Source organism: Gymnodraco acuticeps, unplaced genomic scaffold, assembly GCF_902827175.1.
Source record: "Gymnodraco acuticeps unplaced genomic scaffold, fGymAcu1.1, whole genome shotgun sequence".
Lineage (NCBI taxonomy): Eukaryota > Metazoa > Chordata > Actinopteri > Perciformes > Bathydraconidae > Gymnodraco > Gymnodraco acuticeps.
Genome location: NW_022990441.1, coordinates 4,052,655 through 4,073,438, shown reverse-complemented (window position 1 = coordinate 4,073,438; position 20,784 = coordinate 4,052,655). Strand labels below are relative to the sequence as shown.

General features: G+C 41.5%; 1 protein-coding gene across 1 annotated transcript in view; it reads right to left on the bottom strand.

Annotated features, from left to right (window-relative positions):
• drd2a (dopamine receptor D2a) overlaps window positions 1-20,784 on the bottom strand; it is an 87,686-nt gene that overhangs the window by 47,918 nt on the left and 18,984 nt on the right. Inside the window, exon 2 of the mRNA XM_034225623.1 lies at window positions 12,689-12,999. Within this exon, the coding sequence (XP_034081514.1) occupies window positions 12,689-12,967 (279 nt within the window). The 5' untranslated portion in view covers window positions 12,968-12,999. The remainder of the gene's footprint in view (window positions 1-12,688; window positions 13,000-20,784) is intronic.

Genomic DNA, 20,784 nt, shown 5'->3' with positions numbered 1-20,784 from the left:
GGTCTCTGACAGGAACAGGTTGCAGGTTGAAAAAACCCTCAGCTCCGAGCTCGGCAGAATCTGCACCTGGCTCGCCGATAATAAATTATCATTACACCTGGGTAAAACAGAGTCCATTCTCTTCGGTTCGAAACATAATCTCAGCAAATCCGACGACTTCTCAGTTGCAGTGGGTGACATTATTGTCACAAGTAAGAAGGAAATTACATACCTAGGATCTATTCTTGAGGCAAACCTCTCCTGTGACAAAATGGCATCCAATGTAATAAAAAAAGTCAATCAAAGAACTAGATTCCTATACCGGATCTCCTCTCTGGTAAACAAAAACACCCTGAAAACTCTGGCAGGAGCACTCATTCAAGGGTACTATGACTATGCTTGCACGTCATGGTACCATAGCACGTCCAAGGCGCTAAAAATAAAACTTCAAACATCGCAAAATAAACTGGTCAGACTACTGCTTGACCTTTCATCTAGAACCCACCTCACCTCTGCCCACTTTGACAACCTAGGATGGCTTAGAGTAGACGACAGAGTACAGCTACTTGCAATGGGACTGGTCTACAAGATCCACTACACCTCTATGGTACCCATGTACATGTCAAAATTCTTCCCAAAGGTCAAGGAATACCATGATCCTAACACCAGAGGGAGCTCCACAAATCATGTGAAACCCAGATTTGGCACAAAAAAGGGGGAATACACGTTTCGCAATTATGCCACATCAAGGTGGAACGCTCTTCCCACAACTGTAAAGGAAAGTAAAACTATACTTACCTTCAAAACCTCTCTTAAAGAGCACCTTCGGGGGAGGGCATTGCAAAACTGGCCCCGGTAATGGTACAAATCTCAACCTGTCGTTCAATGGACAGCTTCCCCCCCCCCCCCCATCTATGTATATACTCGCATTTTAGACTCTGTTACTAACTGTATATCTGTAGACTTGGTATGTCTTAAATGTCCGGTTAGGATGTATTAGAACGAAATCTAAAATGAAAATTGTAAACAAGCAATCTGTATGTAAAAAAACCACCTGTATGTAAATTGTAAATAAGCCATCTGTATGTCAAATATGTCTTATATGTCTTAAATGACATGATGAATTGGAAATGGGGGACCCTGATGTAAACAAGACGAAAGTCTTTCTCTGGTCTGCATCCCCTTAACAATTGTATGTTTTGAGCTGTACTGTACTGTACTGTACCCAATATACAAGCTGTTAATAAACTTTTCAATCAATTCAATCAATCAATATCGCATACATCATTTGCATATAGCACATTTCAAATGATACATACAACTAATTATTTATCTCTGTATTACAATGTCGAATGGACATCCTTACTGGCAAGAATAACTAATGAAGCTTAGCGCAAGTTCAGACAGGAAGACCTATCACTCCGTATTGCACGTCATGGCAATACTCGCTCCCTGCACTAAATGACAGGGAGCGCCACTCCTCAGCTAACCTATCACTCCCCTCCATTTACAAGCCTAATTATCGCACCTGTTAATCCCTCTATATATGCTCTCCCCTTTCCTATCAGCTGTCTTCCAGGTGTCAACGCGCAAGCAGCAGCAGGGCTTCGTCCCAGCTCCAGGCATTATTCATCAGCTCCGCAGTCTTGCGGATTAAGCTGCAGGCGGCGTCCCCCAGTCGGCTAGCGGTTCCAGCCGGCCGCCCCGCAAACCCGGACGCGGGAGGAAAAGACAAGGAAATCGGGCTCCACGGAAGTTCCTCCGGCTAATGGAAATGGACTACTTCACGCAAACAATTGACGCACGCCTTCAGTCTCTCAAGACATCACTGGCATCAGGGCCGCTCAAATGCGGCGCTTCCGGCTTCACGCGGAACGGGTCCTCATCGCATGCGAAGCTTTACCCATTCTGGCTTCAACCACAACCCCTCCTGCAGGCAGGCAGGGCGTAAGCTACATCCCATTGAAGCTACTTCCTCCTGCGCCTCACCTCTAAAACAGGCGTCAGGGTAGCGCTGGCAAGAGGCAGTTGCAACAAATTCACAATATGTTTCGTATATTGTTATGACATTTGGGTCATGCAGAGTGAGATCGCTACCCATTTAAGAGAGGGTGTGGCGCGTGCATGTGTGCGCGGGCATGGTATGGTAGACCGAGCGGGATACATGTTTTCTAGAAATAACGAGGCAGCAGAAAAAGGAAGGTCTGTGATCTTGCGAAACAGAAGAGCTAAATAAATGCAACGACCTCCCAAGAAGAGCTCGCCTCTCTCCAGTCTTTCCGATAAAATGGGTTATTGAACCCGAAGCGTGTTGCTTCTGCCCTGGGAGACGACAGAGAGTCAACCCCCCCGTTTCCTCGACTACGGTCTGGGAGCCGACAGGAAGTTCAACACTATGCATTGCTACCTTTAGTTCAGGGTTAAGGTGAGTCCCAGCAGGCAGTGTTGGTTGTAACGTGTTACAGTATGGCAGTGGTTCTCAAACTTTTTCTGTCAGGCCCCCCCTTTGGAGAAAAAAAAAAGTCGGGCCCCCCCAACACAAATAGTCAGGCTCAGTGGCGGCGCCAGATATTTATTTTGGGGGTGCTGTGGGGTAGCTTGACGTTTCATAGAGGGTGCTCAAACATTTAGGGTTTCCCATTAACGTACCGGGCGCTACAGTGGAATTTTCTACTGCAACACTCCCCACGCAAATACACAGTGTACCCGCGACTGTTACAATGAAGGCTCGATAATCAGCTCACGGCATATAGGTGTAAGCAGGGGTAAAGTGCTATTTTTATAGGTGGTGCGTGGACCTCGCATAGGGGTTTCCGGGGGCAAGTTCCCCCGGGAATATTTATTTTTAAATATTTAAGTTAAAAGCATCAATCTGGTGCACTTTGAGAGCAAAATGACGAGATCTATGGATACATCTCTCAACACCCATTTGAAACAGACCTGTTAACAGATTTACTTTTTATTTATGGATATTTTACAAATCACCCTTTTAAACTTTATTCTTTTTTTACTGTCATATAGTATTTCATACCTGTTTCTCATTTATTCTCTTATTTTTGTATAACCATAATGATCATTTAAACGTGTGCCTCGGAAATAATTGTTTACATTAATGGTGACCAAAACGTTTAAGACCCACTGAGATAACACTGAGAGTCCTTTATCTCACTGAGTCTCTCAGTCTGACAGGAGAGGACTCTGCTCCACTTTGTTGTTGAAAAAAACTCCTTATATCCGTTAGCTCTCTCTCGCTCGCGCACACAAAATGGCTCGTTACACACACACACACACACACACACACACACACACACACACACACACACACACACACACACACACACACACACACACACACACACACACACACACACAGTCGAGCTTTAATGAAACACAGAGACCCAGACGTAATAGTACTGTACTGCATCATATTATTTTTGAATCAATAATTTTTCAAATTATGATTTTTTTATTTTTATTTTTTTTTTTTTTTATATAACCATTTTTCCTCCTGGTCTCTCGCGCCCCCCCTGGCATGCCTCTGCCCACTTTGAGAACCACTGCAGTATGGAGTTCAGTAACGTATTACTTGCATTACTAATGCAGTTCGGGTAATTACTACCCATTACAATGCTCAGTAACTAACGCAGTTTCAAGCTTCAACACAGTGTTACCTGAAATAAATGGCGTTTCATAGGGCTTCTTTTCCTCAATGACCAAGTCGCTGCACATTATCCTGTTTATGACACGACCAGATACTAAATAAATTAGGAATTCACTCCCAATATTAATTGAATGATTATTGACTGAATGATCGTATTTTTCTCTTTTTCTTCTCCACTAAGAAATATTCCGTTTCTCGTTGCACCAACGGCTGGATCTGCGACAACAACATATCCTCGGCAGTAGGGGTGCAACAACTGATCGACTTAATCGATTACCAAATTAGTTGCCAACTAATTCAGTCGTCGATTCATTGGTGACGTCATCACGTGTGTTTTACGCGCCGTTAAGTTCCAACGTATTGGTCTTTTATCGGTACCGGAGACATTTATAAAATATATGTCATGTATTATTGCTAAAAAACATTATATCGCAGTCTTAGTGTCGCCAACTCGTTTCTAATATGCAAAAGACAAAAAAATGCGTCTATGATGTATTTCCGATCAGACGAGATCTCTCTCCCCCGTCTGTGTGCGAGGGGGCGGGGCAGTTTACACACACGGAGCTGCTACATGCAGCGGAGCACACTGCGGAGATGGCGGAGAGAACGCGCTCCGAGGTGTGGTTAAACTTTACCCGTCTCGATGTGAAGAATGCTCGTTGCCAAAAGTGCAATAAGAGTTTAGCATGTAAGGGCGGTAACACGAGCAATTTGTCTAAATATTTAGCAAAAGTGCTCCACATTCAGACGGAGGAATGTACCGGGTTCGACCGTCTTTCTAGCAGCTCTGTAGCCCCATCCACGAGTAACGTTTCCACGTCAGGTGTTATGTATGCTAGCAGCAACACACAGAGTTAACTACATTATACAAACATGGGTTAATGATTAGAGGTAACAGAGTTATTTCGTTTGTTAAAATTCCAGCTATTCTGTTTACAGTCTGTCGACAGATGACTTAATACGATTTGTTAAAGGCTCAGGGCAATCTCGATGACAAAGGTCAATGTTCCCCCCTTTCTACGCACGGAGATAATGTAATCTTAATAGTGTGCAGGCCAAGGCTGGCTCTTCAAAGCAGATATTAACGACGCGCTTTAAAGTTCCCATCATCGTTCAGCGGAACTCTTTCAGCCTTAAGCGGCAGTCAAGTAAGGAGAAACTACGTGTGCACCGGCTATTCGGGTAAATAATATTAATAGCTGTCTCTCCCCAGTTCAAATCACCCACTGCTCAGGGAGATCTCCTCATGCGTTGCCTTTACGCATCTAGTGTTCAAATACAACATTACTAACCTATAACTCCGCTCAACTGGGAAAAGAGAAGAAGAAAGAAGAGAATCCTCCAGGAGCACAGCGTTCCTAATCATGAGGAACTATAGGCCCAGTCACACACCTGGAGTTCCTAGGCATCACATCAAGCTCATGGTATTAACGTTCCTCTAACCAAACTGCGTGCATCCACATAAACGTCTTCAACGACAGTTGCTCTTCCTCATCGGGCAACCGTACTTTGCATGCGGATATTCTTCGGCACACCATCATCTCCCATTTCCTGGACGTGGCATCCGCCGGCCTCACGACGACCGCGTTTTCCCCGACTTAAGGACGTGCACCGCACATCCTCCGTTTTGGGGGGGGGACATCTGCATGAGATCATACGCATAGCGGCACACTCAGATTTCCACTATTGCTACACATTTATTATCACACTCGCTGGATCTAACACTAGCCTCCCTCAGAAAAGAAGAAGTCAATCGAGACGTCAGCTTTTCTGACATATCCTTTCACGCCAGCCATTTTAGCTTATATCTTAAGCACTCCAAATGCGGCGGCGCCTGCTCCGTCATCGCCGCCCGCAATAACTCCCAGTTCTGCCCTTATAAATCCATGATCAAATTCCTACAGCTTAGACCTACCTCTAATCCTCTCTCACCATTATTCCTTATCTCAGGGAATTTTCCTTTAACTCAACGACAGTCCAATATCTATCCCCGCACGTTCGGGAAGCCCTGCACGTTCCGGGCGCCCCGCACGTTCGGGAAGCCCTGCACGTTCCGGGCGCCCCGCACGTTCGGGAAGCCCTGCACGTTCCGGGCGCCCCGCACGTTCGGGAAGCCCTGCACGTTCCGGGCGCCCCGCACGTTCGGGAAGCCCTGCACGTTCCGGGCGCCCCGCACGTCGGGTCGCCCGGTGCGTCCGGGATGCCTCGTTCGCCCGGGATGCCCCGTACGTCCGGGACGCCCTGTATGTCCGGGATGCCCTGTATGTCCGGGATGCCCTGTATGTCCGGGATGCCCTGTATGTCCGGGATGCCCTGTATGTCCGGGATGCCCTGTATGTCCGGGATGCCCTGTACGTCCGGGACGCCCTGTACGTCCGGGATGCCCCGTACGTCCGGGAAGCCCCGTATGTCCGGGTCGTTAACCTCCGGTCCGTATAATGTGTCCCTGCTAAAGTTAGGTTGCCCCGCACGTTCGGGAAGCCCTGCACGTTCCGGGCACCCCGCACGTCGGGTCGCTCGGTGCGTCCGGGATGCCCCGTACGTCCGGGACGCCCTGTATGTCCAGGATGCCCTGTACGTCCAGGATGCCCCGTCCGGGATGCCCCGTCCGGGATGCCCCGTACGTCCGGGAAGCCCTGTATGTCCAGGAAGGATGCCCGGGAGGCATCAGATGTTTAAATTCTCACATGTATTAACCTCATTTCCATCCATAGATTTCCACTGCATCCCACAAGGTAAGATTCTTCACGTTCAGTACTTCATACTTCATTCTTTTGGGGGTTCATCGGAAACGGTTCTTCCCTTCCCGATTGATATCCTACAAAACCTGGGCCTAATCGCCAAAACACCATTTCATTCACTTGTGATAAACTGTCATCATTATGTTTCATTTATATAATGTGACCGATAATAAATATGTATTCCATACATCACGTCTCTCCTGATTGAAATAATATCATGTTAATCATATCCACATCTCAGATTACCATTTGGGTGTACACTACTCATGTTTTAATACAATCATTTAGTGGGAATGCTGTTAACTATTACGTTTATCATTCATAACTTTCATAATTCCAGAGATACATTCCATAATTCATCAAATTCTTAACATTGAAGTCAATGGAGGACATCTTCATGCAACTTCAACTGCTAACTGTTCATTCATACTTTCACTCAGAAACCTCATTCCAACTTTAAATGTTACACATCTTTCTGACATTATTCGTGTAAAACAACTTTTAAATCTGATTCTTACTTTTAGAGATATTAAACATTGTTCAGACCTTGTTAAAGAGGTTTTCTTCAGATTTTAACATTAACTAGAGTGCGTGATGTCACAGGGTAAAACATCTTGAAATTTGCCTTCATATATTTTTTTTAAACTGCCATAATTCCCAAACCCTACATTCCTGAGACATCATTTTAAATGAAAAACGTAGGAAAACATCTCGTAGCTTGAAAATGACAAATAATTAAACAAACTGCCTCTTGAGGGCATGAAGTGACAAAAACGTTCAACATTCCTCCATTAAAGCCCATTGTAATTTAAGGCAGATATTTATATTTCAGCAGCCGCACACCTTTAGTTAAACTGCCTAAAAGGCCACATTATTAACCCGAAACTACACAAAAATTACACTTCAGATATTCAACTTCCTTGACATGCTTCACGTTTTGAAATTTCACAGATATCTGTTACGTTTCTTCCACAAAACGTTCACATGTAAGAGGTTTATCTCTCATTCAGAACAATAGAAACCTTTGATCTCTGCACACCTCGTTAGCTCAAATATAAACACCTGTGTCATGGAACACAATGATGTCATCACTCCAACTGACATGTCAGAGCAGCAGACTTCAGATAAAGCTTAATGGTCCTGCCCTCAACAGCTATACGTCAATTATGGGGTGTCATCATCATATGCCGAAGAGGGAGAGAAGAGAGAGAGAAGAGAGAGTAATGTAATAAAACACGGTTTTCTCATAACTTCAGTGAAAATACTCCAAACAGCCCAAAACTTCACAGGTAACAATGCATATTATGGGGTGTCATCAAAATACCGTTGCCATGGCCATGAAACAGGATGCCGCTGTAAGTCCAATCGACACGGTCCAATCGTCCCCCAATCTTCACTTGTATATCACCGGTCCATACCTCAACAGCTCTACGCCAAATCTGAGATCTCACCATATGCCGTTTCCATGGAAACGCATCCCTCGCCATAAAACATGATGTCGCTAACTCCTATGAAAATATTTTAAAAGTGCTCAAACTTCACACTGTGCTAACAGTCCAGCCGTGAAGACATCTACGGGACAGTTTTGAGATTTCTTCAAATGCCGTTGCCATGGCAACACAATGCTCGTCATGAAACACGGTTTTCTCATAACTTCAGTGAAAATGCTCCAAACGCCCCAAAACTTCACAGGTTTGGTAACGATGCAGCAATCAACGCATCTAAGCGTATTATGGGGTGTCATCAAATGTCGTTGCCATGGCGACAGATCATTCGCCATCAAGTTAGTTCAGAAGTTTGCAGTTCAAATATTCTGCTGCTTTTCCAAGCCTTTTTACTTTCTTTTCTTCTCTTATACACATTCAAGCCCCCAGTGTTCATGTATCATTTCAATCTAAATTGTTCACTTTCTTCTTGCACATTTCAATCTAAATTATTCACTTTCTTCTTACACATTTCATTTTAATCTAAATTCTTCACTTTCTTCTTACACATTACATTTCAGCATAGCAGTTTAGCGTCAGCTTTTCAGCATAAAGCATTCCCACTAGCAATTTCTTCAGGAATTGCATTCTCTAGTTGTAAACTGCACTTAAACTGGATTTACTGTCTGATGTTTAAAAGACTCGTAATTATTTGTAATAATTCAGTTTTTTAGCCCGGCTTATGTTCCTTCAATATGCTCTCTCTTCTCCCACTTGGCAGAAAGCAAAAGCTGCAATAATGAATGCTAAATCAGCTTTTGATAATAAAGGGCGAGTTAAATGCCCTTTTCCACACTGTGTGACTAAGCTCTAACTAAAGTTCATTATGATACATTATTAACAAGATGAAACTAAGTCATTGCCAAAGTCAACGAGGCTAAGATTAAGGAAGTGAAATATCTGCACATGGATATAAAAGAAAACAGTTTTTCTGTATGCAGTTAGAATTGGTGTGTTATTTGTAGTAGGTAGACAAACCATAGACACATTTGTATCCCACGCTGAACACTAAATTGTTTGTTTGTTATTATTTGAAGATGCACATCACTCTGATGGAAGAAGAATATACATTATGAACTCTGTCAGAGGTTAATTTTTTTTATATTCAAGCACATGCTGTCTTGAGCTCTGCACAATTTGTACACATAATTAACAGTGAACTGTCATTATGAGCAGCTCAGCCTGTCAAAAGGGGTTGACTAATGTCAATTTAGGCTATATAGGCCACTCTCTAAAGTCTGAGAAAATAAACCTGAACCTAAAATGTTGTACAATGGAGTTTGAATGACGTGAGCTTTTACAAAGGGTCAAAGTAAATGATCATTTTGATTTCCATTGTGGTAAATGTAGGATTCTTGAGCTGGATTACATTTCAACATATTGCAGTCTCTGTTACTTTGATTTTTTTCTGACTCGTGATGCCTTATGAACTAAATCCCTGAACCACTTCTTTAATCCACAATTTCTGATGCTTGCCCTGCCCTGGTTATGAAGAAAGAAAGAAAAAAACATTGGGTTTCCACGAAACACAAACAGATCACAAATCAGCAATATAAAGTTACAGGATGTAGAAGTTTTAAATTAGTGTCTGAAAACATGCTGTGTCAGAGGAATTCCAAGGCTCACTCAAATTGAAACTCCACCCAATGCCATTAAAACACTTTCATGGACACGCTTTATTTTGCTATAATATTTAATTAAAAAGGTTTTATGGTAGAATTTTGGAGCTTTGATACAATGCTGCACTGAGACATTGCAATTCCACTTGATTGTTAACGAAATACTTTAAAGTGGACCTATCATGCTATATTTGAAAAATATATTGTAGGGCCATATACCTACAGTATATACATTTTTTTTTCAAAATACCAAACAGATCACCCATTGTAGCCATGCCTCTTACTGCTCAAACCCCTCTTTTGAAGCCCTGTTAGAGAAACGCGGATCTTGGGTCCTTAGCTTGAAAAAAAAGAAGAAGAGGACGCGGAGCTAATGCCTGATCAGAATTCTACCGGAGATAAAGTTAAATTCGGTTGTGATAAAACGCCATCCTGTTTAAACCACGTCAAGGATTATTTCTGAAATAGTATAGAGCTCAAATGCTTTTTCTCTTGCAGGTTTATCACAAGGTGAGTTTTTTTTTTATTTCTTGCTTTTTAAACACATGTGCTCTACAGTACAGGTTAGCTCTGAGCAGGGGCGGACTGGGGGGAAAAAGTGGCCCGGGGATTAATTGACAGACAGGCCCACTTAATGCTCGGCATGTATTGGCCGGCCGGCGACGAAAGTATGTTACTTAACAAAAAACCCTATGCATTTTATGTTATTTTGGACAATTATTCATATAGTAATCACATTACCTGACCCCTTGAGTTGCCTAGAGCAAAATAGTTACGGCATATATTTAGTGATTTTAATGTTAACAGATCATTGATGCAATAACATTTTGACCCAATTTGCCTGACTTGACACATGGAATAAAACATGGGCGTAGGAAGCATCCTCAATGTGGGTGAGACAATTTAACAGGGGGTGTGGGCAGGTGGTGAACCTCACCTCCTCTAGGGGGGTCCGGGGGCAAGTTCCCCCGGGAAGATTTGTTTTTAAATGTTGAAGTGAAATGCATCAATCTGGTCCATTTTGAGAGCAAAATTAGGGACTAAATCAATGGCAGTCGGTAGGGGCTTGGACTGTGAGCCGTAGGGTCGCCGGTTCAAGTCCCCGACCAGACCTATTTGGAGTGTGGACTTCTACTTGGAGAGGTTCCAGTTCACCTCCTGCCGTGGTGCCCTTGAGCAAGGCACCATACATCCCCCTTCCCCCCTCACTCCCATTGCTCCGCGGGCGCTGTACAATAGCTGCCCACTGCTCCTAGTACTAGACCCCTGGTACTAGGATGGGTTAAAAGCAGAGAACACATTTCACTGTGTGTGCTGTGTGCTCTGCATGTGTGACCATTAAAGAGGGTTTAATTCCTCCCACTTCTTCTTCTTCTTCTTCTTCTTCTTCTTCTTCTTCTTCTTCTTCTTCTTCTTCTTCTTCTTCTTCTTCTTCTTCTGCTTCTTCTTCTTCTTCGTCTTCTTCTTCTTCTTCTTCTTCTTCTTCTTCTTCTTCTTCTTCTTCTTCTTCTTCTTCTTCTTCTTCTTCTTCTTCTTCTTCTTCTTCTTCTTCTTCTTCTTCTTCTTCTTCTTCTTCTTCTTCTTCACCCATATAAAACAGAACTGTAAACAGATTAACTTTTTCTTTCAACATTTATTTGAACAGCAAGTGGAGGCAAACGTGACTTTTTAATTTTTTTTGGCCCTCCGGCCCACACACAGCACCGGCCCACCGGGGAAACTCCCGGTATTCCCAATGGCCAGTCCGCCCCTGGCTCTGAGTGTTAGCGAGGCTTGCTAATGTAAACAAAGACGAGATTACGTCCAAAACACGTCAGGCATTGTTTCCGATAGCAACTTTCTGTGGGTCCGCCGGCACCGACGTCCCAGCGGATGGAAATCGTCACAGCGGATGGAAATCTGTGTCCGCTCGTTGTACACCAGTTTTTAAAAGATTTGGGTACGGAGGAAAAGAGAGAGGGTTTTATTTCCTGACGCTGCGTGAGTTCCCCGACGCACCGGGGACACATATTTATGTATAAAAGACATCACAAAGTGCATTTTGCATGATAGGTCCCCTTTAATGTAGGCACCCTACTAGTCGGCCCACATCAAAAGAGAGAGTGTAAATGTTAGTGATAAAAAACAAACACAGCAGGTTTCTTACTTTATGGATTAACAAGCTTTAGGCTAATAATTGGTCCTAATGATCACACACATAAAAGCAATGAAAAGGTAATAAAAAAAAAAAAGTAATAATATCTCTGAAAGATTACTGTTAAAGAGAGACACATTTCCACTTTCCACTGTGCTGTAACAAACATACATGGAGTGACCATGACATTGTATGGATTAATACAGTGTAATTTGATCAGAGTGATAATCATCCTGACTCACTGAGAGGCACAGGAGGATTAGAGTCCCTTTAGTCTTAGATTGCCTTTCTCTACATCAGACAGCGTGACCTAAAGCCTGACGGTCAGAAATAAACCCGGGGCCGAGAAGATAGACAGAAGAAATGAGCAATGACCAAGAGATAGTCTTTTCTGAAAGATAGCCCACATTTAGTGGATTGGAGATGAATTTATGCTGCACCCGAGACTCTGTTCTGTTTGAGGTTGCTCTGGTTAGCAGCATTGATGTGTCTAAACTGCTTTGAAAACTGCATTATATCACACAGCAGCGAATGCAAACTGATATATCCCAGAATAGGAAGAATTATTCATAAATGTCTGACCTCTAGCTGAATAGACCGGTCCGACATTTTGATGTTGTCACGTATTGTTGCAACAATAAAGGCCTTTAACCACTGCAGGACTGATATTTACAATGCTGATGTGAACATAAGAGCTGTCCCCCTTGTTTCACCTTGGGCCTTCGACCTGCTGATAACTGCAGGCGACTTGCTTGGCTCAAACCCTTTTCAGGAGTTTTTTTACTTGCACTGGATTTATATATAAATCCATGCTGTATGCATAATTTGCTTTGTTATTTTATAACCACAATATTCCAAACTGAAATCTGTCTTAAGGTAACTTTCTTGGTATCAAAGGAGCCTCTCTGTTTTGTTGACAGTATTCACATCTGTTATATAGGAGATAGTATAGAAACCAGAACTGCTTATTATACAACAAGTCTGCACACCACTTTGCTTTGTCTTTGGTATAGTATGTACACAGTATACTTGTGTAAATGTTGTGTGGGTGTGTGTATCTGGTATCTTACCTCCAAGTAGACGACCCATGGCATAACCAGCGTGGCCACCAGAAGGTCGGCGACTGCCAGGCTGACGATCAGGTAGTTGGTGGTGGTCTGAAGGGCCTTCTCTCTGGACACAGCAATGCATACCAGCACGTTGCCGAAGACGATGACGAAGATGAGCAGAGTAAGCAGCATGGCATAGTAGTTGTAAGGGTGCTTGTGCTCTTGATCTGTTTCGTTGAAGCTCCATGTTCCATTATCATTGAAACTGTCATTGTAGGCATACTGGGTTAAGACATCCATTAGCTGTGAGTGACGAAGGCCAAGAACGGGCCCTGCAAAACATGCAGAAACACAGAGAGAAAACAGCATTTAAATGTAGCTGCAATCATGTGAATGTTCACAGTAATAGTTTATGAAGAAAGCACAAATGTGTTGGGACAATCTGTATTCCTGCAGTATTTTTGTCTTAATCTCTAAAACCCCGATGGACCAAGTTCATTTTAGAATATTCGGGATAATCCAAATGTGTACAACACGAAGTAGAAGGTATTTACCATATTTCCATAAAACTACAGCCCTGAAAAAGCCCTGACTTCAAGAAAAGCATTAAGTGAACTGGCAGAATTTTAAATGCATCCTGTAGTTTCTGTGGCCTTTAGAGAAAAACATATTGTGATTTCCAATGGGTATATTTCCCCAGTGCACCAATGCCGTAATGCACATATTAATGTGCTGGTAAATGTGCTTTTCCTTCTTTTTGTAAGGAAAGAGGTGCTGCAAAAGGAATGATACTCAAAAAGAGATTTCAGAACATTCTAGAAAAGGTACACTATAGAGTTTTCTTGTATGCAAATACAGTTGCTACAGTTATTTGCACTTTTTGGTTATATTTCATAACTTTTGAGATACAGTACAACAATATGGGGAAATGTTCCATAGCACTACAAAAAGTGATAGTGTTAGGACATGTAGTTAAATATCAGGAACAGGTTTGCATCTAAAAACAGCAATTAGTGCTCCCAAAGTGTTCGGTCTTTAAAACAAACAAACACATATTAACCACAAAAAAGGGGAAAGATGTGGAGTTGTCTCCCCTTGACAGACATATCACCCGAATATCGGAAACCCAACACAAGAGCTTCTGTGTTATCAAAGGAATCATAGTCAGCGCACCCGTGATATACATCCATTTGAAATGACTAGAAAAGCATGACTTTGAAACGGCAGTTAATTTTCTTCAATTCTAATCTTATGACTTGCATTTTCAGACAGGAATACCATTATAAGAACTTCTGCTTAGCCAATATGTTACAAAACAGCCATATTGCATCAATATGCACCATTACTGTAAACACTTGAAGGACCTTGTGACAGTCAGTAAAACAATGCGTCATTGCGACAAGAGATTCTGATTAACATATTTACTGAGCTTCTGCAGCCATCAATCTGCATTTAGCTTACAACATCAAATACAATGTGAGGAATGTGATTACAGCCTGGATATTCCTGCGTCCTGGATATTTGAAGTCTGTTTATTTAATCATTTGTCAGTGTCATCAAAATGAAATTTTAAATTGTAAATTGTGTGTCAACCACACAAAGTATATAGTTCATTAATATGATCCTGCTTTCTTTTTGCCACAATACTGTGAAGCTAAAATGAAAGCAACTTAATAAAGCTGTACGTATCATCTCTGTGTACGTCAGAAATACACAAACACATTCTATTTTGGAAACTATTGGCAGTGCCGTTCACTCATAACTGAATAGATTCATGTTTATGTAATCCTCCACTTTCCCAAATACATTTTTGTTCTCCATTGGTACTCCAAGCTGCAGCAATGTCTCCACTCTTGGTAAAATAAGTTTTCATACAGAAGGTGGCCTGTAAAGCTATAAAGTCCTGGTACGATTTTGACAACACTTTCAGTTCTCCCATTTCGCTAATTATCTTCAATTAAGGCCCTTAATTGTTGACTTTCAAAACATAAATAAATGACACTAAAATACACACTGCTTTTGGCTGCTATCATACAGTAGTTCCTCCTCTTCATACGGGCAGCGTATGTGGCAGATAGAAAAATTAAAAAACCCTTTGTTCAACTTCTTAGTCTTCATCCCACCGAGGGACGTTTTATTCCAAAGACAGAATCTTTTAGTTCAACCTTTTTTAGTTGTTAGTGTGTTATTATGTATTAGCTCAACCACAAAACAGAACAACAAAGTACAGTCAAAAAGAAGAGGACATTTTTAAAATAAAGTTGCGACTTTGGGAGATATAATTGATTTTCTACATATCTTCTTTACCATTAAGATAAGGAAAAATAACAGAAAAAACTGTTTTAATGTAAATGTTTTTTTTTTTAAGAACACATGACATTTTAAGCCATGTTTTGGTTGAAGTCTTTGAGGCAGTGGATTTCTCCATGGTGACCTCAATGAAGAACATATATATCCCTCAGGGTTTTTTTTATATTGTAGATGTTTAGAAACACACTCTGCCCTTCGGCTTTGTTTCACATCCTTTATCTTAATATGGAACTCTTTAACTGAATGTCGTAGCGACATTTATTATCATTTTTAACATGAATCGCTTCGCAGTAACTGTGAAATTTGCCCTTTCCATCATTACATAATGATGTGTCTTTGTCCAGAGGTATATGAAAATCTTGAATTTGAAGGACCTCGAAAATGTTCAGGTCACGTTTTACTGGTGAAGGACGGACACTTAGCTATCTGTGATTTTTTTAATAGGGTCAGGTACGTGCAACTTACAATACATCTGAATGTCACTGCACTGATTAAATTATCTTTGACTTTCAAAAAGGTTTGCACACTAATTCTAACATTGAATGTGAATTTTCATTTTAGAGAATCGATACAAAAAAGTGACTAATAGAGGGAAATACACAAATACAACACTAAATACATCTACTATTGAGCCCAGAACACGGCTGAATTCATTACAAACGTTACAAAAGGAGGCTAGAGGAGAGCCTCAGTGCCGAGAGAAGGATGCAGAGCATTGCTCTGGGGCAGCAGTCTCTGTGTGTACCCTGCAGATGCCCTGTGCTGTCTAATCTCATGTATTTGCCCGCTCTACTTCCTCACTTACAGTACATGAGACTGTTCTCATTGCTGTCCTGACAGCGCGTGCTAGCTTTTATAAAGCAACCTCTGCTCTCTCCCTGCTGCCTTCAATATGTTCCATTATTTAAATGGCTCCTCTGTGACCTGCACATGATTATCATAATAACAATGTCCTCCTCAGTTGAGGTCAGATAGAGGTCAGGGTGCATCCCCTAAACAGATTCAGTGTCTTTCACTAGGAATCCCCATCAGAGCCCATATTGCTGAATGCTAAAACCTGAACCGTTGTCCATTATTTAAATTAAGTGTCGCTATTGTAATAGGCAACTGGACATTCAAAGAGTCTAACACCAACAAAGATCAAACCCAGGGTCATACCATTCATTAGGAGCAGCTAATGTTGAGGGCACCTGGCTAAGCCACAGGATAGACTTTTCTTGTGACCTTGGCGCCCCATGAATGCCTTTTTTTTCTTCTTGGTGTCATCCATATTTTGATATTTGAAGCAAGCAGACAACCCACTGCCTTGCGGGCTGCACTGCAATACTGACAGTGCTTATGCAAATATACATAAATGATTTGGTCCAACCCAAATGATTGCCAAGCCAGCCTGTGTTTATACCACAATGCTGTGATTATAGTCCCTGATAAAAACAAATGTATCACGTTGTGAGGAATGTTAGCACACATTTTGTTCCAAATGATCCACAATGATAACCAACTGGGTGTGTAATTATGTTCAGTCTCTTTCTTCAGAACAATTATATAGAAATAATCAGATCTCTCAAGGAAAAAGTAAAGATGCTAGGCTGCAAAATCATTAAATAACAAAGAATGTCAAAGTGAGTGTCGTCATTTTTTGTCTGGTTTTGGAAAATCATTCTTGAATTGTCTTTTACAATATTATAAATGGGAAATATGTGTGGTTTAGTATCCCTCTATACAAATGTATTTCAACATCAATGTCTGTCAATATATAGTTTAAGGTGGGATCTTTTAAAAAAGGCAATGCCTGTCAGATGTGGGGTTCCCCAGGGTAAAATGCAGGGTTATCTGTTGTTTTTGTTTTAAAATGACATCAAATGTAATTGCAATAATTATTCTTTTGGGTATTTGTTCCATCATAATAAGGCCACTTAAGTGTCACACAAACAGAAATAAATCTAACAAGAAAGACTAGTTACAGTGAGTGAGATATATAAAAACCAGATTACAGAATCAGAAGACAGGATTATGTTTTGTTTGGATAAAAGTTGAGAACATCCCCAAACTGTAACAGAGCCAGAATGCTAACAACACACATAGTGACAGCGCAGCGTCATACTTCATGAATGAAAAGTAAACTATAATATATTAGACAAATATGAAGAAGTTAAACTTTAAACATCCATGACTTAACCAGGATAAAAGCCACATAGTTGCACATGCAAGGTGAATACAGCTGGTAAAAGAAAAAGTGTTTGAATGCATTCATTAACAGTTTATGATATCACTGCCCCGTCTAAGACACGAGGGGATCTGACTTTAATTGCATTTGAGTGTTTCTTCAACTTAACGTGTTGCTTAAAATAATACTTTGGCATTCAGTATGTGACAATGTAAGTGTTGCACGTCCAGATAGCAGATACGGCTCAAGAAGCTGACTGAGATAAGGAAATATATGATATTATGATGTGATTGATGATGTACTGTAATATGAATGATAATGGGACACATCGATGTCTGCACTCAGTGTCGCGGACTGTTCCGGAGCATAAGTTACCATGGAGATCTACCCCGGTAAGAAGTGAACCAGCGTCGTAGGACCGGAAACCCAGAGTTAACCCTGAAGTTACCTCGCTAATCGAAAATCCGGCTTCGTAGTACAGGGCACAGGAGATGCTTAATCTACTAGATGAAAAAGATTTGGATCAAAAACATCTGAAGAAACACAGACAGCCAGGAGAGAAAGAGAGGTCCCAGGACAACAGATGGTCCAGTTCAGAGAGGTTTAGAAACAGAACAAAGAGGAGAAACTATGGAGCACACAGATTGGATGCTTGTGTGCTTGTGGAACAACAAACAAACTAGGTTTAGAGGTAAACAGCCACCAATCTGCCAAAATGTGATGTTAACAAGAGAGGAAGTAATCGGAAATAACCGAGATACTTTTTTCATTTAAAGCCTTAACCTGTTGAACCCCACCCCTGTTTTTCAGTCTGATCGTGTTTTGCCATAAACACTTTTTCAGCCAATCCAGCATAAAAAAATATTATTACAGCAAACAGCTACAGTTACCATGGTGATTTACCCAGGTTCAAAGAGCGCCCCCTTCGCAACATCGGAAACTCTGGCTTTAGGATCAACATAATTGGCTTAACCACTATTCATACTTCTTAGTAGTACTTTAATATTTTACATTAGACTTAAAGATAAAATACAATTCTAAGGTTAACCTAGGTGAAATGTAAATTATACACCAATTATAAAGCAACAATAACAGTGAACAATGTAGTGATTTTGATCAAATAGTCAGGTGCAATTAATAGAAAGTTTACTCTCAGAGTACAAATTGTCTTTTACTTCGAGAAGGTTTACGTGTTGTTGATCAGTAGCAGTTTATTTAATTATTTGTCTAGGTGCTGCAATTTCCTGCTGTGAAAAGACACCTTTCCCTCCCGGCTTTAGAACAAGCATGCACTTCTGAAACAAAGAAGATGGGGCTAAAGACAAGTGAACTGTGTCACAAGACATTATTTTTGGAGTCTCTTGATGTGTATTGTTCTTTGAAGCTCCCAGTAATAAGCCATAATTTCCTCTTTTTTTTAAGGCCAGACACCTCCATCCTGTCATCTAAGAAGCTGCATGTGTCGTCTATAATAGCAAAACAGTTAATAGACCGCTGGTAGGAAAGCTCTCACACACAAACCCAGAATTCAAATGGGAGCTTTAATTTCAAAATGGAGTGCACAATCACAGATAGAAGGAAAGTGGGTGTTCTTCCTCTTCATGTCCTAATGAAATACATCTGCAAATCAAAAAATGTGATGGCAATGCTATAAATGTATGGACTATTATAACTGAAATTATTTGAAAACTGTTGCACCAGTTGCATCAGTTATTTGATGTTGATACAATTGTGAGTGTGTTATTATTTTGGCTCCAGCTGTTGGAGCTTTTTTCCGTGCGTGTGTTTGTGTGTAGGAGATCACATCTGCAGTGCACTGAAGAACTGTAAAGCCATCAAATGTAAAAACACCATCTGACGTAAATACAATACAGTTAGCTTATTGAACAGTTTAACTTTGTTTACCAACATATATGTGCATATGGAAGAAAACACAGAGAAGCACATGAAAATATGTACTAAACATTATAAAACAAATATCTGTATCTGTGCATGCAGTATGCTGTGTAATGCACTTATTCTCAAATCCAATTTGAATTCAAATGGCACCTTATTTTCCATAATTTATTAGTTTTTAGTCAAAATGACTGATGGAAAGGTTGCAAAGATGTGGCCGAATAGCATAACAAGCAAGACTGCAGCCCAGAGTCTAATAAAGTATGGGAAATACACAACAAACCCTGCTGTAATAAAATGCCTTTAGAATGATGAAGCTGAAGGGTTTGTGGACTCATAACAAATGACAATCTGGGCTACAAGCATTTTCAAACATTGCAGATAAACTCTCTGAAACAGCTACAGGGAAACTCACAATACTCTATAGCATGGGTCGGCAACAGGCGGCCCGCGGGCAATTGTTGGCCCGCCAGCAATAATATTTGGCCCGTAATTTTGAGAATCACTAATAACATATTATTTTGAGTTTTTTTTTTTTTTTTACAACATAAAAGCCGCTGATTGATCGGCCGCCGGTCACTATCGGCCGATATTCACTATTAATAGTTTGATCGGTGCTCTCTATAAAGGCCGATCAGGAGAGCTGGATCTGATCGATATAAACGCGAGTGAAGTATAACCGGACCGAGAGAGATCAGATCAGCTGCTGAGTCTGACGGAGACATGCAGCTCTGCATAATCACCTGAAGCCCCGCCCACTGTTTAGCGAGCTGCTTGTGAAACTGACGGGCTGTCAGGAGAGAGAGAGAGGGAGGAGGGGAAAAGAGAGCATTCGTTTCTCCCGTGTTATTATTGAAAGTTAATTTAAACTTTTGAATAATGTACTTCATCTACTACAAGTAGTTTGTTTGAATGTAATAATTATGTTGTTTGTTGTTTGTGGAATCATTTATTGAAAAATGAATCTGAACTTTTCGATCTGTAACGATTATAAACTGAAGCAATATAAAAATGAGCCCCATTAACTGAGTTTTAACATCAGCATATCCGGTCATAGTCCGGTGATTACCTGCTAACGGAAACTCTGCTACACCATTCTTATTATTATTATTGAAACATGACCGGTACATTTCAAATTACGGTAAAATAAATTCTGTCCCGAAATATCCGCTTACATTCATAATGTCAGCGGAGGGAGGGGAAGCTGCGCTGTGGAAGAGCAGAGTGGCGAGGGAGAGCTGTCATCTTCCCTTTACAAGCTTCAAACCAGTGCTGGAATTGGGCCGGTACTCACCGGTACGCAGTACCGGCACTTCTGGTTCTGACCCATGGAGTACCGGCACTTCTTGCTCAGTACCGGCATGCTGGCGGTACTCCGGTACTCATGCACCGTGCCAGTACTCAACACTCTCCCGCCGTTCTTATTATACATCCATATATATACAGTGCTGGAATTGGGCCGGTACTCACCGGTACGCAGTATCGGCACTTCTGGTTCTGACCCATGGAGTACCGGCACTTCTTGCTCAGTACCGGCATGCTGGCGGTACTCCGGTACTCATGCACCGTGCCAGTACTCAACACTCTCCCGCCGTTCTTATTATACATCCATATATATATATACAGCCGCCCGGTACTCAGTAGATGCGTCATGAGGTGCGGAACGGACATTCTCATCGCTCTAACCGCTGGAGTTTCACAGCGGCTGTCAGCTGTTTACTCCTGTCATTCAAACAGAACGTGC